This window comes from Apus apus, chromosome 17 (assembly GCF_020740795.1).
Source record: "Apus apus isolate bApuApu2 chromosome 17, bApuApu2.pri.cur, whole genome shotgun sequence".
Classification (NCBI taxonomy): Eukaryota; Metazoa; Chordata; class Aves; order Apodiformes; family Apodidae; genus Apus; species Apus apus.
The window spans coordinates 5341828-5367244 of NC_067298.1; the positions used below are offsets into that span (position 1 = coordinate 5341828).

At 54.7% G+C, this 25417-nt stretch overlaps 1 protein-coding gene across 1 annotated transcript; it reads left to right on the plus strand.

The window, feature by feature from the left end:
- Positions 1-1583: 1583 nt before the first annotated feature.
- EVPL (envoplakin) lies at positions 1584-25209 on the plus strand. Its single transcript, XM_051634872.1, has 22 exons — positions 1584-1657; positions 7205-7304; positions 7788-7942; positions 8596-8719; positions 9343-9468; positions 9755-9793; positions 10525-10686; positions 11264-11371; positions 12020-12115; positions 12577-12702; positions 13593-13739; positions 13885-14039; positions 15424-15521; positions 16300-16481; positions 17245-17423; positions 17852-17990; positions 18570-18763; positions 19259-19409; positions 19942-20025; positions 20112-20222; positions 20859-20951; positions 21760-25209. Exons 1-22 carry the CDS (start codon positions 1584-1586, stop codon positions 25207-25209), a joined length of 6093 nt encoding a protein of 2030 aa, XP_051490832.1.
- The last annotated feature ends 208 nt before the right edge of the window (positions 25210-25417 follow it).

Genomic DNA, 25417 nt, shown 5'->3' on the forward strand with positions numbered 1-25417 from the left:
ATGCAACTGCAGCAGGTCCTGTGGGCTACAGGTGATGTACTGGACTTCTAAGGTCCATAGCAGCTGCCTCCCAGCACTTTGAGGTGGAGGGATCTCCTGCCTTCATGCTTCTGAGATCTTGGTGTGACAAGCAGGGCCCAAGGTATGATACCAGCACGAAAAGGCAGGGCTTATGCAGCAAAGAACAGCAAAACCACAGCAGAAAGCAAGCCCATCATCAAGGAGCCTTGTCCCATGTGTTTGTTTCTCTCCCTCTCTCCTGAGAAAAGAGGGATTTGTTTGGTGCCAAGGCAAAGAGGAAAACAGCCACCTGTGACAGCATCATGGGTGGTTGCTGCTTACGTGGGTGCTGTGGTGCCCATTTGCTCCTGCCTCTTTCCTCTTCCACCCCCTGCCCTGCCTTCCTGGTTCAGACCTTGATAAAGGTCCCATTATTCCTGTGGGATCCACGCTGGATCAGCCTGAAACAGCAGGTTCCTGGTTTGTGGGAAACTTTGAACTTTGCTTTATCTGAAACGAAGAGGATGTAGACAGCAACCAGCCCCTGCTGTGGGTTAGGAGAGACGTGGGGCTGGGCAGCCCCACCCTCCAGCCCAGCCTGGTTGGGCATCCCCAGGAGCTGTGGAGATGCTGGAGTGTTGTTGGGCTGCACTGGGAGCCAGTTGGGACTCTGAACCTTTCCACAGGGGAAAGAGCTGCCCAGAGGCAAAGCCTTCTCCAGGGTAGACTGTGTGTCTAGGTAGAGACCCAGACCCAGGTCTTTGGGGCTTTGGCAGCCAAGTTTGTCCCAGAGCCTGAATCTGAGGCCCCTGTGATGCTCCTCTGGAGCTGCTGCCCGTGGTTCTGCCATGAGCTCTCTGTGGCTTCCTGGGAGCTGGGGCCAACTTGTGCTGAGCCTGGGCCAGAAGTTTACTGAACTGCAAAAGAACATCATGTTCTGCAAATTGGTGGTTCCCAAACTGCTGCTGCCACCGCCTTGGACAGCTCTTGGTTGGCTTCATCCCCAGGGCTTCCCTTCCTTCTCTAGCATTTCAAGCAGCCAGTGCCAGAAGATGCTTTAAAATGGGTGGCAGTGGTGGCAGTGCCCTCCCTCCCAGCCACCTCTGCAGAGTCCTGCTCCCTGCAGAGCCCGTGCTCCCTGCCCCTCTGCTGGGGAGCTGGTGTGCCCAAACAGAGGAGCTGGTGTGCCCAAAAAGGGGAGCTGGTGTGCCCAAAAGGGGAGCTGGTGTGCCCAAAAAGAGGAGCTGGTGTGCCCAACAGAGCTGGTGTGCCCAAAAAGCTGTGTGTGCTGTCTGTGCCAAAACACTCTCCAAGCCAGGGCGGGGTCTCCCGTTCTCCCTCTGGGGCTCTGCTCTTTCCACCCCAAACTGGTTTTTCGAGTCATTTCTTTTTTTTCATGTGTGCCTCCATCGCTGCTGCTGCTGCTGCTGCTCACCTGCCTTTGGGGAGGAGCCTCCCAGAAACTGCTCTTGAGCTGCCGCCGACCTCCCCTTGCTGAGTCTTGTCATTCCATCCTACAGGGCACGGAGCAGCACCCACGACTGCTTCTCAGACTCCAGGAGACCAACTGGGACCTCACCAACATGTTCAAGGGGGTGGGCAAAGGCTCCCCGAGCAGGAGTTCCCCCAGCAGAGATTCCCCTGCCAAGCCCAGCAAGTAAGTGCCACTCTTCTCTTTCTGAACTGTCCTGTGGACCCTGGGGGAAGGTGAGGGAAGAGCACCTGGTGTCTCCTGATCTCCTAAGATCACTCCCTCCTTCGTGGAGCAGCCAGGAAGTTGGGGCTTGCTAGGAGCTGATGCCAAAAGGTGCTGCCCTTGTCTTTGGTGGGTTTTGTGCTGCAGCCCAGGGGTATTTGTGCAGCCCCTGGGAGGTGCAGTGCCTGAAGAGGTGCTCAGGGCTGTGTGACCTGAGGAGGTGCAGAGCCCTGTTTGGGCAGGTTGGAGTAGGGAGACTCAGCGTGGCCTCTTGGCTTGGGTGGAGTGAGATCTGCTGGAGGGTGACACAGATACCAGCCTGGATTTGGGATCTCTGGGCTCTCTGGTTGTGTGAGGTCGGTGTGATGCTGCCCTGGGAACTGGGATCCCTGGAGAGGAATGCTCTGTTTGGTGCTGCTCAGGTGAGGAGCAGGTCTGCTGGTGGCTGCTCTAACCCATCCTGGTGACAGGCTGTGTCTCTGCAGGTCAAACAACTGGGTTTGCCTCTTTTAGGTCTCTCTGAGGCAGCACCAAAAGGATCTAACAGCCACATCCTCCTCTGAAGAGAAACCCCAAGCTCTGAGGAGCAGGATGTGTGGTGGGATCAGGAGGCTTCTCTGGGAGGGGATGTTCCTACAGACAGCTTGCTCATCCCTCCCTTCAGCTGCAGTTGCTACCTCAGAGTTCTCTTCCACTTTTCCCTTAGCAATTTAGCATTTCCTGGTGTTGGTGGGTGGGTTCTGTGGGAATCCCTGTTCCCAGCCAGGGCTAGAGGCTGAGGAAACCACAAAGGGCTTATTTTTGAAGAGGAGGGGACCTGCAGGGAGAAGGAAGGGCTGGTCCCATCACTTGGGGCCACCAGCAGCAGCAGCAGCCTGGGATGGTGTGTGTATGGACACCCAGGGGGACACAGCAGAGTGCTGGCACCCAGCTGCACCCTTTATGGGGCCAAGCCCAACGTTAGCAAACAGCCACTGAGGAGGGTGGTGGCCCAGGGCTGCTGGGCAGGGCAGCAGGACCTGGGGAGGAGAAGGTTCCCACAAAGGCTGAGGCTTCCCCCTGTGGATGTTGGGAGCTGGCCCCTTGCCCCACCGTAGGAAACTTCTGCCTCAGAGCACTCACCAGCTCATCACAAAATCAGATTTGGGGTTTCTCTGCACAACAAGCCTTTGTTGGGGCCTGGCTGCAGGGAGACACCTCCCCAGAAGCCCGGGAGCTGTCTCAGCATCTGTTCTTCACCTTGCTAATGCCATCTATCCAGCTCCCCAGCCTGTGCTGCCTGCCAGCCTCCAAGCCTGGGCTGGGGATTTCTCCTGGGACTTCCTGGGGCAGCTCTCTGCAGCCCCCACTGTGCCACAGGGGGCTTGGGGCTGGGTTCTCCCCCAACATGGGGCTCTTGGGATAACTGGAGTTGCATCCCAGCAAGACCTTGCACCTCTCCCCTGTGCAGGATGGAGGCTGGAGCCAGAAGTGTGGCAATTACCCAGCTCTTTGTGCTTGTTTCAGGAGGCACCAACCATTAGACAAAGGCTAATTGGTTTGGCCTTGGCTTGGGACTTGGTCAGCACCCACATTGGCTGAGAAAATGAAGGTGAATGAGTTGTCTCAGGACCAGCCACCAGCACACGCTCTGCAGATGGCCCCAAGAAAATGTTGGTGGCCCACAGCTGCTCCTGGTGGCCTTGAGGCCAGAACATCAGCAGCAAAGTTCCCTGCCTCTGGAGGTTCCCAGTTAGCAGGTGCTGGCACAGACCCCTGCAGAAGTTCCTCATCTTGGTCCATGGGACCATGATGTTCAGCATCCCGGCTCGCAGGGCTCTTTGCTTGGTGGATGCATCTCAAGGAGGCACTATCAAGGACAGGCTGGTCCCCAAGGAGCACCCTTGCTGTGCCCTGCTCTAGGAGGAGGCACGTTGTGGGGCTGAAAGGGAAAACTCAGGAGAAGGTGGAACTGAATCAGGTCTGGCTGGACTGGCTGCCCAGGTGCCATCTTGGCAAAGGCTGTGGGTGGTTTTAGAGATGGATGGCAAGTCACCTCCTGGTTTAATTGTCTCCTGGCATTTCTGCTTCTGCCACTGCCTCTGCTTCTCCCTGCTCCCTCTAACCACAGGACTAGCCCAGCAGTGGCTGGTGGTCTGCAGAGAGCAGCTTGGGCAGGCAGGGCAGTGAGGGATGGCTTCTGTGTGTTGGGGAGGACAGACCCAGCTCTGGGCTCTGCCTTCTGACCATAAAACCAAGTCCCTTAGAAGGAGGTGCCAGAGCAGGTCAAGGACTGAAGAGGGGTGGGTGCTGTGGTCCTGCCCAAATGTGTTCTGGTGGGAGTGGGAGATGGTCCTGGTGCTGCTCCTGCTGAGAGACACTGACCCTTGTGTGCAGCTGGGCTGTCTAGGAGGCAGAAAGTGGTGTGAGAAATGCACCAATTAATAAGGATAATAACAGTGCTCTGGCTCTTCTAGGCATGAGGTAGCCCTAGGGAGGAGGTCTGCCCTGGCGCTTGAGGAGCAGGAGCAGGAGGAACCCTGCTGAGCCATCCTGGCCACACACACCCTGTGCACGGAGCTCGGGAGGCCAAGGGGTGCCCAGAGTGAGCCTGTGGCTCCTCAGATCCCAACCCGTGCCAGGTGGCCTCTCTGCAGCCCGGGTGTCAGTATCTTCACCCTGAAACATGGATCCTGGCTGTGGTCAGCCCTGGTGCAGTGAGGGCTTCTCCCAGGGGCAGCAGGGATGGGGCAGGAGGGAAATCCACGCTGCACCTGTGTCACCATGGGCTGTGGGGATGGATGCTGGCATGGAGAGGAGCAGCTCACACTCCTCAGCTGTTGGGATAGGAGGGTCTGTGGTATTTGGGGCCCTTCCCAAGTGTGCACAGACCAAGCAGGTTCCTCAGCATCACTCCCACCTCGACTGAGGAGCATGGCAAGGGGAGAGTCAGCTGAGGTGGATTTTCCATTTGTGCATCAGGCCTTCCTCAGGCTCCCAGGACAGTGTGCAGACACCCCTCTCCTCCTGCGACACCCCCTCTTCTCCTGGGACACCCCCTCTCCTCCTGGGACACCCCCTCTCCAGGGACCATCGCTTCTAGCTTTGTTGTGGCTCGGCTGATCGGTGTATCCAGCCCCAGGAGCCAAGAGATTAGGTATCCCAGTGTTTCCTTCAGCCAGGAAGGGAAGGCCACCAGGACTAAGCAGGACTTTATTGGCAATCTACCCTCCTTGGGAAGCAGGGATCCTCTTGGAGCTGCACTGAGGTATCTGTGGTCACGTGGCAACGTGGCTCAAACTGGACACCCTGTTCCTCCCAGGCTGGAGCCAAATTCATCCAGAGCTCTGGGATGGGATGGTCCTCTCCCTGGTGCTTGGGGAGAGGCGTCCATCCATCCCCTGGGATGGCAGCCAGCCCGTGACTCACCCTCTCCTCCCTGCTCAGAGAGCCCAGGCAGGAAATTTGGGTGGAGCTCAAGTATTTGCTCATGGGACACCACCTCATTCCAGGTGTGTCGGAGATGAGTGGGAGATTGTGTAACCTCCTGGGGCAGGGGGACCTCCAAGGGCTTCCAGCTTGCTGCAGACTCTGGCTCATGGGGAGCTGAGTCCTGACTCTGCACTGCTCCCCTCCACCCTCTGCTGGGACTTGGGACCACCCTCCATCTCCCCCAGCACTGCAGCTTAACCCAGGAATCCACGGGGTCAGGAGGGAACGTCTAACGGGATCTAAGAGGTTGCAGCAGGCAGTGATGCTTTGATGATGAGGAGGATGATGATGAATGCCCTGCTTGGGTTCTCTGGCTCCACAATCCCTGGAATTGGACCCTGTAGAAGAGGGCACTTCCAGGGAGAAGCAGGTCCCCCTTTGCTTTGCTGACATGGACCTGGCAGGTGAGGCATGGCCAGGAGACACTGCCAGCCCAAGGGAGCTGCTGCACCCCAGGCCCACCCTGCCCTCTTGGGAGATCAAAACCAAGGGAGGAGAGGGAGGAAGGGGACAGGAGGAAGCTGTGAGCAAGAGCAGTGGGGCTGAGGGTGGGTCAGTGTGGCTGAGATGACTTCAGCACGAGCTCTGTCTGTGGACACAAGTGCTGGGCTTGGGGTGACCGTGACACTCCCTGGCACTTCACAGGCACCCAGGGCTGTATCAAATGAACATCCCAGTGTCTGCTCTGGTTTTGGGGATGACCTATGGAGTAGCTGGAGCCCTGATGGGGAGCTGGAGCAAGGACAGAGCCCTTAAGGGACCCACTTCCCCCTGTCCTTTGCTGGATCTGGGGGCTAGGAAGGAAGCCACGTGGCTGGAGGGCAGATGTGGGTGGCTCTGCTGCAGGACATCTTTCTGTTGCCTTCTTCCTCCACCAGGTTGTACCAACTGAGCCTTGTGCAACGTCCCATTGTGGCTGCTCAAACTCTTCCCTTCTGGTCTCAGACCCCAGAACCAGCACATGACTGAGCTGAGCCTCTGATGAACTTTGTCCCATCACCAGTCATCTCAGGGCTCTGGTCCCCACCTCTGCTCAGCACCATCCCCAGGGGAGATGCTGTGAGAAGCCACAGAGCATGGGGACAAAGGTGGCACCAAGGCTTGTGCCTCTTTGTCCACAGGGAACCACCCCCTGCCTTGCTGCAGGCTCTGGATCCAGCTGTTCTGGCAGGGCTCTGGGTGCTCAGTCACTACAGGGCTGATGGAATAAGGGCTGTGACAGTGTCCATTGGTCCTGTGGTGGCACTGAGGGGACAGGCAATAGGGAACAGTCTGGTGGGGACCTCCAGTGAGTCTTTACTGGGGTGAGGAGGGCTGTGGTTGTGCTTTGGCCTTGGGAAATTTGACCCCAAGCCCTGAGAGCAGCGTGGCTGCAACAACCCAGCTGGTGCCCCGAGGGGCTTGTGGTCTGTGCAGCAAGTCCTTGTCCACTGCTGCCTGGTCCTGGGATGGCACTGGGAGCTCCTGCACCTCAGCCAGCTGAGCTGCAGAGCACTTTGCTTGAAAGGAGACCACAGGACAGCAGTTCTGGGTCAGGCTGAAGGGACTTCTCACTCACCCACCTCTACCAGCAGCCAAGGGCAGGCACCCAGGGACGTGGCTCCCAGCAGGGCAAGCACGTTGTGCTGCCTCTGCAGGCTGCTCTCCTGGTCTCCAACTGTCTGGTCTTCCCAGCCCAAGGTGGTGTCCGTGCATTTGGGAGCCCTACAGCAAATTTAGATTTGTTTTTCCTCCAATGCTTTTTGAATCCACATGAACTTTTGAGCACCTGTGGTGTCCTCTAGCTAGGAGCTGTGTGACCTCTGTGGTGTGCCAGGAGCCACTGCCCACTCTGAACACTTCACCTCTCACCTTCACTTGCCTGAAGGCCACAGCCAGGCATCAACCACTTGTATGCACCTGGCCACAGCTGAAGCTCTTTCTCTGGAGACCAGGAGAACCTGAAGAGCCATGCCTGTGTCAGGTGCTGGGCAGTGATGATGATGAGGAGGAAGATTGCCTTCACCCACCCCTCTGCTTTGCTTCTCCCTCTCTCAGGTCCTCATCAAATGAGCTGGCTGTGCTCATCTCCCGCATGCAGGCAAATGCTGACCAGGTGGAGAAGGACATCCTGGAGACACAGTCCAGACTCCAGCAGGTGAGTCGTGGCAGGTGGTGGTGGGAAGGTGAAAGGCTTTGCCTAGAAATGCCGTGTCTGGGCTTAACAGGTCAGGTGTCTGCTTTGTGCATCAGGTCCCTTGTGCAGGTTTGGGGGCTGACTCGAGGCTGGGGAGGAGCAGAGCACCCTGAAGAGCCTCCCAGCCCCTGGGGCTGCATTCCAGGGCCTCCCAAATTCTGCCCTGGGTGCTTTCTGCTTGGTGCCTCATGCTTCCCACAGCCAAGGCTGTCTCACCTGCAGCAGCAGAGCCCTGTGCCTGCCAGCCAGCCCAGAGGCAGCCAGCCTGACCCATACTGGTCCCCTGGGTGGGAGAGATGCTGAAGCCCTTGTCTGGGCAGATGTTCCCCAGCTGCACCCTTGCACAGGGCTTCTGTGGTTGGTGTGTTGAGCATCCAGGTCCTCTGCGTTGTGAGATCTGTAGGGTCCAACCAGGCTTTTTGCTCTGTTGTCCCTGATCTCCAGGATACCAGCAATCACCAGAAGAACAAGGCTTTTGAGTTCCAGCCAGAGAATGCCAGAAACCTGAAGGAAGCAGAGACCCTGCTGAAGGACCTCTTTCTAGATGTGGACCGTGCCAAGCGGCTGAAACACCCCCAGGCTGTGGAGATAGAGAAGGAGTGAGTACAGGATGGGGGAGGCTGGTGTGATGGGGACACTGAGCAGCTGGGAAACGTGAGAGGTGACGTTTCACCCTTCTTCCCACAGGATTTAGCCTTAAAATCAGGGCTTCTGCCAATGCGTGGTAGGGGGCTGTGCAGGGTGGCTGCCAGACCCACCACCCAAGAGTCCCTGGTGTTACTTGGGAGCCCTTGTAAAAGGTTCCAGGAAAAAAAATAAAGCAGAGCTAAAAAGTTGTCCCCGTTCCCAGGGCAAATCCCCTTTTCCTTGCCTAAACTGAATGAATGTCTTCTGCTCAGGGCAGCAGAGCTGGGGGTTAGATGGGAGAAGAGCTCGAGTTTTCCTCTGGGGCTTTGCTCCCCTTCCCTCTCCAACCCTTCTTGGTGGAAATCAGGAGGGAATTGTTGTTTCCTAGCTGGGAAGGGCCAACCCTGATCTCCCTGCAGCTTCTTCCTGGGCTGGTCATTCCTGAGACAGCCCTGGAGGTGGGAAGCAGCAGGACAAGCCCCTCCGTTGCTGAAGGAGGCCGTTGTCACAAAGGGACAGCAACGTAGCCTGGGTCTTCTGAGTGAAATCTGGGCTCCACAAAACCCCACCTTGGTTCTTCCCCTTCCCAAGTGACACGGAGACACGTGCCTTTTCCCCTTGGCAGCATCCAGCAGCTCCACGAGCGGGTGACACAGCTGTGTGCCGAGTACCGGGCGCTCTACGAACAACTGAACATCCCTGACATGGGGCCCAGGGTGGACTGGGCCAGGATCCTGGACCAAAAGATGGTAACAGCAGCTGGTTTTAGATGTATCTCCCAACTCCTACAAGGCCAGATAATGTCCACAGTGGCCTGTAGGGCTCTGCCAGCCCCTGTGTGCTCAGCATCGTGCAGAGATGTTGGGGTGGTGGAAGTAACTCTTGATAGGACTTCCACCTCTTAAAACCCTCTGGAAGAACCTCTGGATTGACCCCTTCAGATTAAGAGTTACAGGAGAGGGATTGGGGAGAGGTGCTGTGGGATGAAAGGATGGAGGAGGTGATGTCTCCAAGGACTTTACAGCCCTACATCCTTGGCTTTCATGCTGCAAGTTCTGTGGGTTGCCCAGTTTGGTGTCAACATGGATTCCTGTGGAAGCTGGATGGTGACTGTGTGAATCCAGTGCATGTCACCATGGGTAGGGTGGCTGGTTCAGCTTAGGTTTGTACCCCAGGGTTATCTGGCCTGGTTATCTTTGCCCCTCTGTGGGGAAATGGCAACCAACAGCAATCATAGTAAACAACAACAGGGTCCCTTCCTCCTGGACTGGCATCAGATACCAGGTCTTTTCATCCCCTGCCAGCACCCAGTGGGGCTTCTCCCTGCAATCAGCTCTTTTCCTTTAGTTTCTGCCTAACTCCTCTTGCACAGAAACAAGTCAACACGGGGCAATATGGGCCCAGCATGTCAGAGCTGGAAAAGCAAATAGCTGAGCACAACATCCTCCAGAAGGAGATCGAAGCCTATGGCCTCCAGATCAAGAACCTCCACTCCAGGGTAAGGAACCCTCTGTCCCTCCTGGATCCTGTTGGCTTCCCTCGGGACCCTGTGGGCTCTGCTGGCTGCCTGGCTGCTCCTCAGGGTGAATATCCATCCTTGCTTAGCACAGGGAGACCTAAGGTTGGACAGATCAAGGCATGCAGGGGCCAGGGAGGTGTTTCCTGAATGTTTTTTTTTTTAAGCATCTTCCATAAATCAGCATCTACCTCTGATGGTGTTTTGGTAACAGCTTTTTTCTCTCTTCTTCTTTTCCCCCCTTGGTCTTGGCCTTGTTGTAACCCAGGATGTGGCAGATCTAAAGACCCAGTACAAGGACTTGCTGGTAAGCTTCTCAGTGGTTTTCTGAACAGATGGGGTCAAACAGCAAAGTAAAGCCTTCCCTGGTGGACAGGGAATGTCCAGCTCGGGGCAGGAGCTACCTTTGGTCTTGCACAGTCAAGCTGTGTCCTCATTTTCTTTCCCCACTTCCTCCCCACCATTGGAAGGGGTGTAAATTGAGAGCACAGTCACCACCCTCAGGGGAATCCTGTGGGTGAGATCTGTGTCTCTCCTCTCCATGGGTCACTGATCTGGAGCTCCCTAGGTGGCTGTGAGCTCCTGGCTGCAGCAGCAGGAATCCCTGTCCCAGCCCACAGGCTGTCCCAGATCAGGGCTGCAGATGTTGGGGTTGGCACTGATCCTTAACAAGGGCTCCAGGGAGGAAATGAGCAGCTGGGGAAAAAGAGGTGGCCAGGGAAGAAGGTCCTGGGTTTAGCCAGCTGGGCCCGTGAAGGTTGTTGCTGAGGAATGGCATTTGGGAGAAATCCAGCAGAACTGGGCCAGCTCAGACTGCTGGAGGCACCAGCCCACACCTGGGATTCTGGTTAGACAAACTCATCCTGTCTGTGAAGGAGGGTAAAGGGAACAGCAGCCCCATCAGATAAGAGCAACCTTGCCAAGGTCTCTGGGAATCTCCTGCTGGATGTGCAGCCTGAGCAGGGTCCTGGGGAGGAGGAAGGAGAGGGGGCTCTTCAGCATGAGCCCTGACACTGTCTCTCCTGTGTGCACGGGCAGAAATCATCCATCTGGAGAGGGCAGAGCCTGGGCAGCCTGTACCACCACCTGCAGGGCTGCACCAAGGAGCTGGGCTACCTGACAGACCAGCAGACCAGGATCCTGAAGAGGGACTGGAGCGACCAGATGCTGGATGTCCAAAGCGTGCGCCGGGAGTACGAGGTGAGCTCCTGGGGCTGGCAGCTTCCCCTGGAGGACAGGAGGTTTGCAAGGTGGATCCCAGCCTCCTAGACATCCACCACCAGCCCTGAGCCTGCTGCTTTCCCAGGGCAGCTTGGCAGCCCTGGGCACAGAAGCAGAGGTAGAAGAGACACTCGGGGTCCACACTGGAGCTCAGGATGAGCCGTCCCGTGTGTCCCCTCCCGTCCCCTGAGCTGGCGTGTGGGATCACAGTGCAGGGAGGGAATCACATCAGAGGGGAGGGAAGGGCCCAGCCATGTCAGCCTCAAGGTCCAAAGTACAACACCCAGGGGCTGCTGTGTGCTGGGATCAGGAAGGAAAGAGGGATAATTGCTTAGGAAAATGCTCTTTGAACAAATGCCCTGATGCTCTCTGAGGCCCAAGTGTGGTTCATTTGTTTTAGCTTTGCCCTAGCCCCTGTTTGTTGTTGGTTTTTTTTTATCAAACAAACAAGGATCTCTGTGCTTTGGGAGCCTTTCCTCTGGGTTTGGTGCCCCAGGAGACCATGCTGAGCTCCCCATGTGCTCCCACTGCCATGGATTTTTCTCTTTCCTTTCAGGATTTCAAGTCCAATGAGCTGCTCAGCCAGGAGGAGTTAGTGAACAACCTTCAGGATGATGGGGACAGGATGATTGAGCTAAAGCATCCAGCTGTCAAGCCTATCCAGGTAGGGAGTCTCCTCCCAAAATCTATGAGAAAATGAGAATGCTGTCCATAACTTGTGGATCAAGAGCCAGGAAACGGGTCAGGAGGGATCTCTTCACCTCTTCTGCTGTGTTACTCCTGCCTCCCACGCTGCACCAACTGCACTGCAGCATCTTTCTGTCTGCTCCAGCCCTGTGGGGAGGCAGTGCAGGCTCTTCACCCCATCAGAAATGTCCAGGAGATAGTGGCAACCATCAGTGTGCTGGGACCAGCTCCTGGGCTGCTGCTCAGACACGTGGCCAACACAGCCACGTTCATGCTGCTGTGAAACTCCAGCTGTGACACAGTGTGACCTCTCCCAGGAAGTACCAGCTCCCAGGGTTGTATTTCCAAGCCTGCAGGTGCAGTGGCAAGCTGAGGTGGGCTCACAGCCACCCCCACCACTGGAGCTGAGACCCCCTTGAGTGGCTGCTGTGTGGGAGTGAGGTCCTGGTGGGTGCCCAGGCTTGTTGAGGCTCAGCATCAGGCAATGGCTGGGCATAGCTCTGCACCTCCTCAACAGAGGCCTTCACCCTTCCTCTGATCTCTGGGACTTCTGGGGAGAGGAGACTGCTGGTGGGAGAGGTAGGACTAGCTGGAACCCATGGAGTCATGCTCTGTCCCACCACAGGCTCACCAGGAAGCCTTGAAGAATGAGTGGCAGAATTTCCTGAATCTCTGCATATGCCAGGAGAGTCAACTGAAAAGTGTGGAGAGTTACAAGAAGGTACAATGAGCAGAGTATGGGCCATGGGGGCTGCAGGGCCAGGCCAGAGTGGGCAGGGTGGGAAGAGAGACAGCAAAGGGACAAGGATGGGAGATCCTTTGCTTGCTCTTAGTCAGGGTCTTTTGGGGCAGCATCCCTCAAAACACAGCCCTGCAGGGCTGTGATGAAGGACTAGGCTCCCAGTTGGTCTCACCAGCCCTGTTGGGTTAGTGTGCTGGCTTGGAGAAGAGGGACAGGGGAGGGTTTGCTCCCCATCCTTACCTGGGACTTTGTTGGTTGGGATTATTTCCTGTGGCTCAGGTGATGGAGAGTCCTTGTCCAAGCACGTGCTTGGATGGTCTGCAGGGTCTTGTGAACCCCAGACCAGTTGTGGGGGAGATGCTGGGAAGTGAGAGACCCCAGTGAACTTGGAGATGGTGATGTCCTCCCATCCCTGACTGCTTTCCCACCCACACCTCCAGTTCCAGGATGATGCTGAGGCTGTGAGCCATTCCCTGAAGAAGATGAACTCTGACTTGGACACCAAATACAGCAAGTTCAACAAAGACAGTCCTGGGGTGGTGTCAGATCTGCTGCTTCAGCTGGAGGTGAGGTCTTCAGGGCTGGTAGCACTAGCCAGACCTAAGGGACAGACCAAACATCACAAGCAGTGGGGAAGGGGGAGAGGTGGGTGAATAACCCCACCAGGCCAGCTCAGGCCAGCTCTGTGCTGGGGAGGGGAAGCCCATGGCAAAGCTGTGCTCTGCATGCTGAGCCCCTGTGGCCTCAGAAGGCCCACACTGCTCACTCTGTGGGGCGCTGACCCCTGGGGAGGCACTGTCCCCATCAGTGACACACTGCCAGGCCCCAGGTCACCACCAGAGCAAAGGAGAAGGGCAGGGAGGAGACGCACGTTGTCCTAAACACGGGATTAGAAGGACCACTGGGAGGTTGAGCTGCTGGGATCCAAGCAGCAGGGGAAGGTTCTGCCACCTCCTCAGCACTCTCGTGAGCTGAGGGAGGGGGAAAAAGAAATCTGACCTCAGGGGTGAGATGCAGATGGGAAAGGAACATTTGCCCTGGAGAAAAGGAGAGGACACGTTCAAAGCAGGATCTTCCCAGGCAGGCAATGTTTTTTGCTCCCAAGAGTTGCTGGGTTCTTGGTACCTTCTGACACTGGAATGCAGCCACCTCTTGGCAGGTCTCCATTTCTGAGAAGAAAAGCTTCTCCAGGAGATTTAATATGTGTGTGGGATCACCTAAGGTGAACTCAGGCTGTGCCTTCAAGAGCAGGTCTGCTGTGAGTGAAGGAGTGTGCTGATAATGAGAAGGGGGAGAAGGGATGGGAAGGGGTCAAGAATGGAGACACTTCTGCCTCCACCTCAACTGTCGCCATACAAGGACGGACAGCTGGTCCTAGAATACCCACTGTAGGTATCCCTAACATTCCCTCTCATCCGAGCCTGGTCACAACCCTTGTCTTCCCTGTTTTGTTTAGAATGAGGAGAAGGTGGTGAAGCAGGCAGAGAAGAGCATTGCTGACCTGAAGAGAAGGAGCAAAGAGATCAGCCCCCTGAAGCTGCGCAGGCTGCGTCCCCCCCAGCCCCTCACCTTGGACACCCTCTGTGACTGGGATGCTGGGGAGGTGAGGGCTTGCCTGGCAGTACCCTCAAAAGAGGCAGGCAACTGGATTCTTCTTTGGTTGCTCCAGATCTTGGGCTGCTGGTGGGAGGAACTGGCCTAGTGTTGGAAAGCTAAACCTTTCACTGGGTCTTGTACCTTGGTCCCAGGTGCAGCTGACAAGAGGTGACAAGTACACTCTGAAGGACAACAGCAACCCAGAGATGTGGGTGGTGCAGAGCAGCACTGGTGTGGTCCAGGAGGCACCTTCTGCTTGCTTCTCCATCCCTCCACCAGACCCCGAGTCCATAGACAAGGTCAATAGGTGAGTCTGCAGTGGAGAGCTTGACCCAGAGAGATGTTCAGGCTTGCTCTTCAGTCATAGCCAATGTGTCTGCAGGAAAAGAGCAGCTGGGAACAGACCTCTTGAGTGTCTAGTAAGAAATCCCTCCTGGACAGGGACTGTTGCCTGCACCCAAGCATCTCACCCAGGTTCCTGCTGTTCCTCGACAGCAGGGCACACTGCATGGACCTTGCTGTCAAAGAGTTTTCTGGCAGTCAGGCTTGATTTCTTCACTCAAACATGTGACTTGCATAGGTTTGCCTAAATTCATTGCAGAATCAGTCTGGAGCTTGGGACTTGCCAAACAGGACAGAGTTATCTGTGGTATCTCCTCTCAGCCAGCCCCAGCTGGAGACTGCAGAATGTTCCTTGAACCACCACGAAGTTCATTGCTGGTGGCTCTGCCAGCCTCTGTGTTTCCCACAGGATGGGGTGGTGGGGCAGGGAGCTTTGGGATTACCTTTGTAATCGTGTCCCCAGGGGCTTGGCTGAAGCCCTGCTGCCCAAGGGCTGTGGAAGGCCCAGGTTCAGAGTCACCTGGGATGTCTGTGATGGGAGCTCCAGGCACACGGGCCAGATGGCTTCATCGTGCCCACCCCTCCTCACCTCCCACATCACTGAATCCTTTGGGTTTAAGGGTTTCATGTGTGTTTTAAAACAGAAAAGAAAAAGTTGGCAGCTGCCTCCTGGATAACAGCTCTGGAGGGGTTACCTGGAAAACTCTTCCCCTTTTTCAGGTCACATCTGGCCCTTTGTTTAATTTCCCAGTGGGTGCTTCCCTTCCTGCATGCAAAGTACTTGTCTTTGTTTCATTTCCCAGCATGTTCCACCACCCAGTCCCTCTGCATGGAGCTATGTCCTGGCCCTGCAAGGGGACAGCCCTTGCCTGACAGCAGCCAGGCAAGCCAGGACCTGCTGGTTTTAGAGCCCAGTGTTTAGCTGGAGCAGCCCACGGCAGGGATGGGATCTAGCCTGGTCCCTCAAAGGCTGATGGAACCTCCTGGTTCCATCTGTCTTCTCCCACCCAGAGATTTTTTTGGTTCTTCCAACTTCTGCTGCTCCCAGCTCTGGTTTCATTAGAAGGGAATCATCCTTACAAATGAGGGTTGGTGTTCCCAGGGCTGCAGCCACAGGAGAGCAGCAACTTCTGCTGGCTTCCTGTGAAGTGCTGCAGTGCTATGACATAAACCTCCAGCTCTGGTAGAAACAGTGGGAGAAACCAACCGGTGCCTTTGGGAACATCCTTCCCCCCCCCCACTGCCTTTGGGAACAGATACAGGCATGGAGCTGCTGCCAGGGCTCTGTCGAGGCTTGCCCAGTGCAGCAGCTCCCTGTCCTGCTGACTTCTGCTCCTCTCTGCTCTCAGGCTGGAAGGGGAGCTGAACACGGTGAAGCAGAAGCGAGCGGCGGTTCAGAGCACCCTGAGACGCAGCCACAAGGAGCAGGTTCAGCCCAGCCAGCAGGGTATGTCCACTGGCCAGTCAAGCCCTCTCCAAATCAAGCCCCACCACCTCCCTTCCAGAGCCCCCAGACCTGGCTGGAAGCAGAGCACCCACTGGGCAGGCAGAGGGGTGGGTAGGCATGAGGGTGCCTTCTGCTCTATGGGAAAGAGCAGCTGATGGGATAACCTGAGTCCTGGTGCTGCCAAGGAGTCACTGCCTGATCCCAGACAATTCACTTAAACTCTGTTGCCCTTCTCAAACCTCTGAGGCTGACCTCCAGCTCCATCAACAGTTGCAGAGTATTCGGGGTTGCAGGGGGATGTGTCTATTCAGAAGCCTCAATTCAGCCTTCTTTGGGATTTGAGTTCCTGGCAGGTCTCTTCCCTAGCTGGGAGCTGTGGAATAAGCAGGGAGCCATGGCTAGATCCCAACCCCTGGCCAGCTGGGTTACTCCCACAGCTGTAGTTGAAAAAGCCCAGCAAAGCTGAGCAGGGATGGCTGTGGTTGTCTCTGTCCCTCCTTTGGACTTGAGCTCTGGGGCAGAGCTAAAACCATGTACCTAAGCCTTTGCCACACACGTGCCTGACTGGAAACATGAACTGAATGGTTCATGGTTGCATCAGAACCCTGTGCTCAGGAGAAGCCTGTGGGCCTCAGAGCTGCAGAACACAAAGGGCAGAGCTTTGCAGCGGGGCTGTCATGAGAGGGAGCTGGAGCTTTAGGGACCATGTATGGGAGAGCAGCAAGACTAGGATGGCAGATGAGAAATGGTGGTTAACCTAAGCTGTGTCTTCCTGCAGCTCTGTCCAGGAGCCCCCCTGCAGTCCAGGATGATCCCCAAGCTGACCAGCTTCTCAGTAGCCTGGATCGTGTTGGCAAGGACCTGGTCCAGGTAGAGAAGGAGGTCTTGAACAGAGTGAGATCTCCAGTGAGCTACACTGACCCCACAGATGACCTTGCCAGGAGGATCCAACACCAGCAGGTGAGTGCTGCTGAGGCAGGATTGGAGCAGGGTAAGTTTGGTGGAGCCAGGTGTTCTTGGCCCAAAACAGAACTGGCATAGGGATCACACAGGAGATGACAGCTGGTGCTTCAAAGGAGAAACCTGTGCTGCAGTTGCAAGGGTGGCAGGCTGGCTGTGCCCTGGAGAGGGGACTGGTTGAGCTAAACCTTGAGAAACACAGGCTCTCCCCTTGGCTCAGCTCTGTAGCAAGATGGCCCATTGGTTTCAGAGCTGTGGACAAGGCTCCAGCCTCGGGGAGTCCTCAGCCTTGTCCTGGGGAGGCTGTCACACCTCACCCTCAAGTCTGTAGCACATAAGGTAACAGGATAGAGGGCATTAAGCCAAGGCCCAGCTTTGGCTCACCTGGTGGGAAGTACAGACTGGCAGATGTAAGTGGGACAGAAAAAGAGCCCTGGAGCCCCTCACATCCTTATCCCTCTGGCATAAGCTCTGGGTTGGTAGTAGTTCAGGTTGTTACACCTTCCTCCATGGGTATTTACCCAGCCCTGGCAGAAGGATGGACTCAGGTTTCTCCCATCTGTGTCTGTTTTGCTCTCTTTCCCACACCCTGCTGTTGCCAGACAGTCACAGTCTGGATGGGGCTGTACCTGAGGGCCAACTCCTCAGGAGAGGGCCACCCCACCCTTTGCCCCACAGCAAAGCCTGCCCCTGAGGGTGATGTTTTCTCAACAAGACTGTTATGGCTGGGTTGGGTGACTCTGCTCCCATCTGCTTGTGCCAGGAAACAACAAAGAAACTTGAGAACCTGGGGGCAGCCAAGGACGCCCTGCAGAAGGACTGTGAGACCTACCTTTCCAAGAAACCCACCAGCACCTCAGCTTCCCAGCTCCCTGTCACATTGAATGCCCTCAGGAGCAAATACAACGATGTCAATATGCTCTCCAGCCTGTACAACGAGAAGTGAGTGGTGGTGGTGGTGGCAAGGTGTGATGGGGAAGAGAGGAGGAAAGCCTTGCACAGAGGTGTCAACACAAAAGCATGAGAGAAAATGTCTTCAGTCCACGTGGACAATTGGTTGAGGTCCATCTAGCCAAGGGCTGGTTGGAAACCTTCCCCCCATCATCAAAGGCACCTCCAAAGGAATTCCTGTATGTAAGCCATGGAAATCCACCACAATGAACCTGTGTCCCAGTGACACTGGGTGTGGTGAAATGCAATAGACCTGGCCTCTTTGCAGTAGACAGGGTTGTGAGTCCATATTGCTTGTTCTCTGCCATGCTGTAGAAACTCTGATGTTAAATAAGCTTAGACATGCAAAATCAGAGAGAAAAGGAGAAGAATGGGGCCTTCTGTAGCTAAAGTTGTCCTGTAATTTCTCCGTTCCCCAGGGCTAAGGCTGCCCTGAACCTGGAGACTCAGATTGAGAACACGGACAAGATTGTCAGCAGGTTTGAGGCCAAGCTGGCTCAGGACAGCATCATTCCTGCATCTCCCAATGCCCTGCAGGATCGGGCCAACGATCTGCTGGTAGGAGAACATCAGGCTCTTTGGTGGGGAAGGGAGATCTCTCAGTTTGGGTAGCAATGGTGGGGAGAGCTGGGCCTTGCTTATTAGAGCACTCCAAGGCACCAGAGATTGAGCCTTTCTAAGGACTTGTCCCACAAAGGTTCACGTTGCTGTTGCAGACTGACTTGCACTCACTAACTAGCAAAAAGCTCTGACCCTCCCAGGACCTTTGCAGTCCCTGAAATACATGATGAACCTCTTAACATCTAACCCCTGTCACAGACCCCTCCCTACTCTTCCCTGCTCCCATTCTCCCTTCCCCACCATTAGCTGTCACCCTTGACTCACAGTGACCCTTTCTTTGCCTTCCCCAAAGCTTCTCCTTTCTGCCCCATGCCCCCTCCAGCTCCCCTTGCTTCCCACCTTTACTGAACAAGGTCTCATGGCTCTCCCATATGTCCACTTTGGAGAGCCCAACCAACCCCCAGGTGCTGCACAGCCAGTCACTGTGCTAAGGAAGGGCTTTCTGCTTGGGCTGGTGCCAACCTGGAGGTGTCTTGTCTGAGTTGTTGGGTTTTTCCCGCCCCCCCCTCCATGCAGAAGATGAAGCGGGACCTGGTGGCCCAAGAGGACTGTGTCCTGAAGCTGAACCGTGGGCTGAAGGATGCTGAGCACAGCTGCAGTGCTGTGCAGAACAACTTCCAGGAGTACTGCCCTGACCTGCCCCGGCAGAGGCGGGAGGTGCAGCTCCTCAACGACCGCTACCACGCCGTGGCAGACCAGCTGGACCAGCGGTGAGGAACCATGGCATCATCTCTGCTCCTCTTAGCTGACGTGGACCAGCATTAGCCAGAGTCCCAGGAGTATGTTCTTCATGGCAGGACCCTGATCCTGACCCCTCTGTTGTCATACTGGGGACTAGGGCTGTCCTGCTGGGCAGTTGTCACCTTCCTCCACACAGTGCAGGCTTTCAGCTTCCAGATGGCCCTGAGAAGGCAGCCTTGGGTAGCCTTGTTGCCTCTGCCTGACCCAGAGAGACCCTGGAAGCTAACATTTTCTCACAGGCTTTAGTGCTGGTTGCCTGCCTTTTGCCTTCTCTCCTCTCCCAAGTTGCATTCAAGCTGCAGTACCAAACCTGGTGTGCACAGCTGTGTCCCCCACCCAGGGACCAGCTGTCACCCTCTTGTTTTGCTGTGGTGACATTCTCCCCATACTGTGTTTTTTTGGGAACTTACACATGAATTCTTGCTCTTCCCCTTGATGTTCCTGTTCACCTTTGTGCTGTGCAGAGAGAAGACCCTCAGAAATATCAGCCTCACCTACCAGCAGTTCCAAAACTCCAACGAGAACCTGATGTTCTGGATGAACAACCTACCCAAGCATCAAGTGAAGACCACCGATGGGCCAAGCCAGATCAATTACAAGCTGCAGGCACAGAAGGTGAGTTCCAGGGCAGGCTCATAACCTGTAACTTAACAGGGATGAGGGATTTGCTTGTGAATGGTGTAAAATAGTACCACCCAGCTCCAGTTGTGTGCTCCACCCACCACAGTGAAAGAACTAGAGCAAGGAGACAACAAATTGCAGCCCCCAGATGATGTACCTTGCCCTGCTATGTTCATCTGCAGTGCTGGTGTCCTCATCTGTGCTAGTCACACCCAGGCTGAGGAGAGGACATACCCGACCCTGAAAGATTGCACCTTGGGCTGAGATGTTGCATCTGGGCTCTGTGTCTTTTTCCCCTTGAGCAGATCCTAGGCTGATCAGCTCAGATGAGATGTGATGGTCTCTGTGTTGGCCTGGGCCAGTGACAGTGCTGCTGAGATCCTCTAAAGCCCAGGTGGCTTTCCTAAATGTCCTCCTCTTCCCACCTTTCTGTTAGTACCAGGCTGAGCTACCACTCTTGCCCGCAGGAGTATTACTGGGTTGCTGTACCTGCAGCTGTCCTTGACAACATGTGTCTCTCCTGCAGAGGCTGGTGGGGGAGATTGAAAGCAAGGAGCCCGAGAAGAACACCGTGGTCAGACTCTCCCGGAACGTGCAGTCCACCCTCAATGTATGGCTGGCTTTTCCCACATAGCCTTCCCTTAGCCTCTCACTCAAGGAAACCCCAACTGATTCTTCTGTTTCTGCTCTGAACAGGACTATGAACTCCAAGCAGGCAAGTACAGCTCTTCTCTGGACCCTTCCCTGACTGATTTTGCTGCAAAGAGGCTGCGTGTGACCCCCCTGCAAGAAAGCATCCAGGCCCAGGTACAATGTTAAGATGAAGGCATGAAACCTTTGTCTAGCTCCTTACCCAAGCCCCATGTTCTCTGCAAGGCCACTCTGGCATCCACAGCTGATCATGGTCCTAATCCCAAGGAAAATATCATCAGGGATCTCTTTGTCTATGGGGCAAAGCATCATGTGAGGGATCCAGAAGTAGGGCTGTGTCTGGTACCTTTGGTTGAGATTGCTGGTGATGCCTCCTTACCATATTGTTTGTGAAGATAGAACTTCCAGGGTTGGTGTGTGAGGACAGGACAGAGCCAGAGCTCTGTCCTCTGAACAGAGTTGTGTTCTTCCCAACTACAACCCAGTTCTCCTGCATCACTTTGGCTATTTTGCCACTGGCCATCCTTATGTGGCCCAAGGTGAATCTGGAAGTCTGGAGCCTGTGTAGGCTAGAAGGCATCTAACAGGCATTCCAATAAAAGGGGCAGGATCTCCTACATGAGTCCTTAGACTCTGTTTCTCTAGAAAGTCAGATGTGGTGACACTAATCCCTGGCATTGTGAAGTTACACAAAAGTGCATCCAAGTGAAAAGAGGGGTGGGAGAGTGTGCCATTCCAGAGAGCTGTGCCAGGGTGAGGGGGACAAGGTTCTCACCACTGCTTCTTTTTCAGGAGAATGATGTAACCAAGCTCTACATGGAGCTGGCAGCAGAAAATAGGCAGCAACTCAGCCGGTTGGAGTTTGCTAAGAAGATTGTTGAGAAGGTACCAGCTCATGGCAAGATTGGGGTACTCTAGATTGGGCTTTAAAATGATCTTTCCAAAGCTGTCAAAATCTTCTCAGCCTGGGATCCCCCTGCCCTTCCCCACATCTCCACAGCCAGGTATGAGGACGGACAGGAATGAAAACCTCTGTGAGATAAAGACCATGAGTAACCACAGCTTCACTGACATCTGAGGTTGTGACATTCATCACTCTGTGGGCTCTCAAGTGTTTACTGAATCTGTAATTTATGCTACGAAAAAAGATGAGGGCTCTTAAACCTGCTCTCAGCTGGATCTAATCAACGTTCACAGGCTGAGAATTCCAGATTTGTCTGTGGATATGCCTGGAATGTAGTGCTCACAATCTTCTGGAAACACTTCAAAGCAATAGGAATTTTATGCCTTTCATAAGAGGCATAAAAAGGCATAGAGGGCTTGGTTCACCTCTAGGAAAGGTCTCTGGTCCAGGTGGCTTTCAGCATGCTCAGGAAGGACAGGAGATTGAAGTGGGGCACTCTGTGGTGCTACCATGAACCATCTGCACAGCAGGGACTGGCCATGGCCCTCCCTCAGCTGCAGCAACTCCCTGACAAGGGGAAAGACACACCAATGAGAGATGGTGGGAATGTGTCCTCATTTGCCATTTATGAACAGCTGTATTTGGAGGCTCCCTGGGTTTTCTGTACCAGTTCTGTCTCCTCCTGTGCCTTGTCATGGAAAAGGCCTTTGACTGCACCAGATTCAAAGAGTGACTCTGTTTCCCTTCTCTTTTTTTTAATTTCTTTTTTGTTGTTTTTTTCCCTCACAGAAGGAAGTGCATGAGGACATTGAAGCTGTGCATGAGCAAAGCCAGCAATCTGAAAACAAAGCTATGGGAAGCAGGGAATCTGAGGGGCTGAAATCACAGCTGGAGGAGGAAAGGAGGAAAGTGGCCAAGATCGAAGAGGACCTAGAGGAACACAGAAACAAGCTGCTCATGTTGAAGACTCAGAAGCCCATTGAAAGAGTGGAAGAGAAGGAATTGATAGAGTATTACAGAGACCCACAGGTGGAGAGCAACCTGTCTAAGATGGCACAGCAAATTGAAGAGGAAGGAAGAAAGAGGCAGAGCCTACAAGAAGACATTGAAGTGATGAGCAGGAAGCTTGCCCAGATGGAGAGCGAGAAGAAGGTCGCTCCTGCCCAACTCCTCACCAAAGAGATCACAAAAATTGAGAAAGATCCAAGCCTGGATAGCCAAGCAGCCAGTCTTCGTCAGGAGATCAAACATCTCCAGGAGGAAAGCTTGACTGCTGCTTCTGAACTTGAGCAGCTGAAGAGGGAGCTGCACATGCTGGAGCGGAAGCAGCCCAATATCCGAGAGAAAGTGGTGGTGAAGGAGCTGATCAAACTGGAGAAAAACCCAGAAATGCTGAAGTCTGTTAGGACCCTGCAGCTACAAATTGATGAGGAGTCCTTCAAGAGGAAGTCTGCAGAAGAAGCAATAGTGAAGGTGAAGAGCAAGATTGAGGAGGTGGAAAGACTAATTGAAACAGCAGAACCCAAAATAATTGTTAAGGAGGTGAAGCAGGTAGAACAGGACCCAGAATTAATGAAAGAGTCTTCCAAGCTTAAAACTCTGATCGAAGAAGAGAAAAGCAAGAACTTGAAGCTTACAGGTGACCTGGGAGAGCTGCAGAACCAGTACAGTATTGTAGAGAAGCAAAAGCCAAGGGTAGAGGTTAAAGAGAGGGTCAATGAGATCTTCCTGGTGGATCCTGAAACGGAGAAGCAAATTGCCCACCTGAAGAGGGAGCTGCAGGAAGTTACTCTGAAAAGGACAAAGATTGACAGTGAAGTGGAAGAGGCCTTAGCAGAGCTCAATGTCCTCAGGTCACAGAAACCAGTGGTGGAGCTTAAGGAGGTTATAGAGGAGGTGGTGAAACATGAGAAGAGTCCAGAGATTCTTAGAGAAATCGACAGGTTGAAACAACAGCTCAACGAACTAGTGAACACCAATGGCAGGACCCAAGAGCAGCTGATTAGGCTGCAGGGTGAGCGGGATGAATGGAAGAGGGAGAGATCCAAGGTGGAAACCAAGCTGGTCAACAAGGAAGTCATCCGATATGAAAATGATCCACTTTTGGAAAAAGAAGCTGATCGCCTCCGTCAAGAGGTGCGGAACATGTCTCAGAAGAGGAGAGCAGCAGAGGATGCAATCTATGACCTGCAGAATAAATACATGCTGCTGGAGAGGCGGAAGCCAGAGGAGAAGGTAGTTGTCCAAGAGGTGATACTGACTCAAAAGGATCCAAAGCTCCGAGATGAGCACACCAGGCTGAGCCGGAGTCTGGACGAGGAGGTGAGCAACAGGCGTCGGCTGGAACGTGACGTGCAACAGGTTCGTGCCCTGGTGGAAGAGCAAGAGAAGCTGCTCAATTTTCAGGAGGATCGAAGCAAGAGGCTTGCACTGGAGAAGGAGATGAGACAAATTACACTGAGAATAAAGGAGCTGGAGGAGAGCCCAGCCCCAGTGCAAGAAAAGATCATTATGGAAGAAGTGGTCAAGTTGGAGAAGGATCCAGTCCTCGAGCAGTCTGCCAGCAACCTGCGCCTGGAGCTGGACCGTGAGAAGATGGAGGTGCTCAACTTGCAACGAGAATGCAAGAACCTGCAGGTGCAAGTTGATGTCCTGCAGAAAACAAAATCCCAGGAGAAGACCATCTACAAGGAGGTGATTCGAGTGGAAAAGGACAGAGCACTGGAGAATGAACGTGCGCGTGTCTGGGAGCTGCTGAGCAGGGAGAGGGGGGCCAAGCAAAAGGCAGAGGAGGAGGTACGGTGGCTCAGGGAGAAGATTGAGAGAGCTGAAGGCATGAAGAGGACGTGGGCTCGGGAAGAGACAGAGCTGCAGAAAGCCAGGAACCTGGCCATCCAGGAGAGAGCCAACTTGGAGAGTGAACTGCGAGAGCTGGAGAGGCAGAAGCAGCAGAAGATCCTCTTCCTTCGGGAGGAGTCCAAACTGCTCAACCAGCGGACTGAGAACGACAGGCAGAAGAAGAAGCAGCTGGAACAGGAGTTTTCCCTGCTGGAGGCAGACATCCTTAGGGAGAAGGATCAGATCTACAACAAGGAGAGGCTCATTCGAGATCTCCAGTCAAGGGTCAACCGGGAAGAAATCAATCATGAGACCCAGATGAGAGAGACCAACCTCTCCACCAAGATTTCTATACTGGACCCGGAGACAGGGAAGGATATGTCCCCTTATGAGGCCTATAAGAGAGGTATCATAGACAGAAGCCAGTACATCCAGCTGCAAGAGCTGGAGTGTGACTGGGAGGAAATCACCACCCTAGGTCCAAATGGGGAAGTCTCACTTCTCCTTGACAAGAAAAGTGGGAAGCAGTACTCCATTGATGATGCTCTAAAGCTGAGGAGGATCACGAAGGAGGAGTACCAGCTGTACCGGGATGGCAAGATTCCCATCTCCGAATTTGCCTTGTTGGTGGCTGGGGAATCCAAGCCTCCCTCATCCCTCTCTATTGGCTCCATCATCTCCAAATCACCACTCTCCTCACCTACCACCCACCAAACCCATAGCTTCTTCCCTCCAGCCTCGCAGAAGGGCTTCTGTGATGACACATCCCCCATCGCCGGGGTGTACGACACCACCACTGACACCAAGTACAACATCAAGACGGCTGTTGCCAAGAAGCTGCTCGATCCCATGACAGCTCAGAAGCTCCTGGAAGCCCAGGCTGCCACAGGGGGCATCATAGACCTGATTTCTCGGGACCGGCTCTCGGTCCACAAAGCGATTGAGAGGGGGCTGATTGACAGGACCTACATGCAGAGACTGCTCAATGCCCAGAAAGCTTTCACAGGGATCGAGGACCCAGTGACCAAGCGAAGGCTGTCGGTGGGGGAAGCAGTTCAGAAGGGATGGATGACAAAGGACAGCGCTTTCCCCTACTTGGAGGTCCAGCATCTAACTGGAGGGCTCATCGATCCCAAGAAAACCGGTCGCATCCCTGTGCAGGAAGCTGCCCAGACAGGGATGATAACAGGCGACCTGGCCAGCAGGCTCCAGGATGAGTCCAACTACGAAAAAGATCTCATTGACCCCGTCACTAAAGAGAAGATCAATTACAAGGAGGCCATGGCTCTCTGCCAGAAGGATTCTCTGAGCAGCCTCCTGCTGCTCCCAGCCACCTCCGAGGGGTTTCAGCGGTACCACCAGGGGAGCCGTTCCCCCAGGCTCTCCCGGTTCAGGCACTGAACAGGTCCAGGCATGTACTGGATCTGGTTCCTTCAGAAGTTCATCCCTTCAAAACACCTCTCCCCACGGCGGCAGCAGCAGCCATCACAGGCAAGGAGCATCCAGCACGTAGGGCTGCAAACTCTTCTCTCTCAGCTATCCCTGCGTCCCAGCGCAGCTCGGCCACGCGAGGAAGAAATTGTGAGCGTGGAAGGGGCTGACACAGGGG

Bases quoted from the DNA above. Each gene is read 5' to 3' on its own strand.
- EVPL (XM_051634872.1), top strand. From the start codon at position 1,584: ATGTTCAAGGGGGTGGGCAAAGGCTCCCCGAGCAGGAGTTCCCCCAGC. The intron at 12,116-12,576 runs GTACAATGAGCA...CCACACCTCCAG, and splicing joins GTGTGGAGAGTTACAAGAAG to TTCCAGGATGATGCTGAGGC. The intron at 15,522-16,299 runs GTATGTCCACTG...GTCTTCCTGCAG, and splicing joins GGTTCAGCCCAGCCAGCAGG to CTCTGTCCAGGAGCCCCCCT.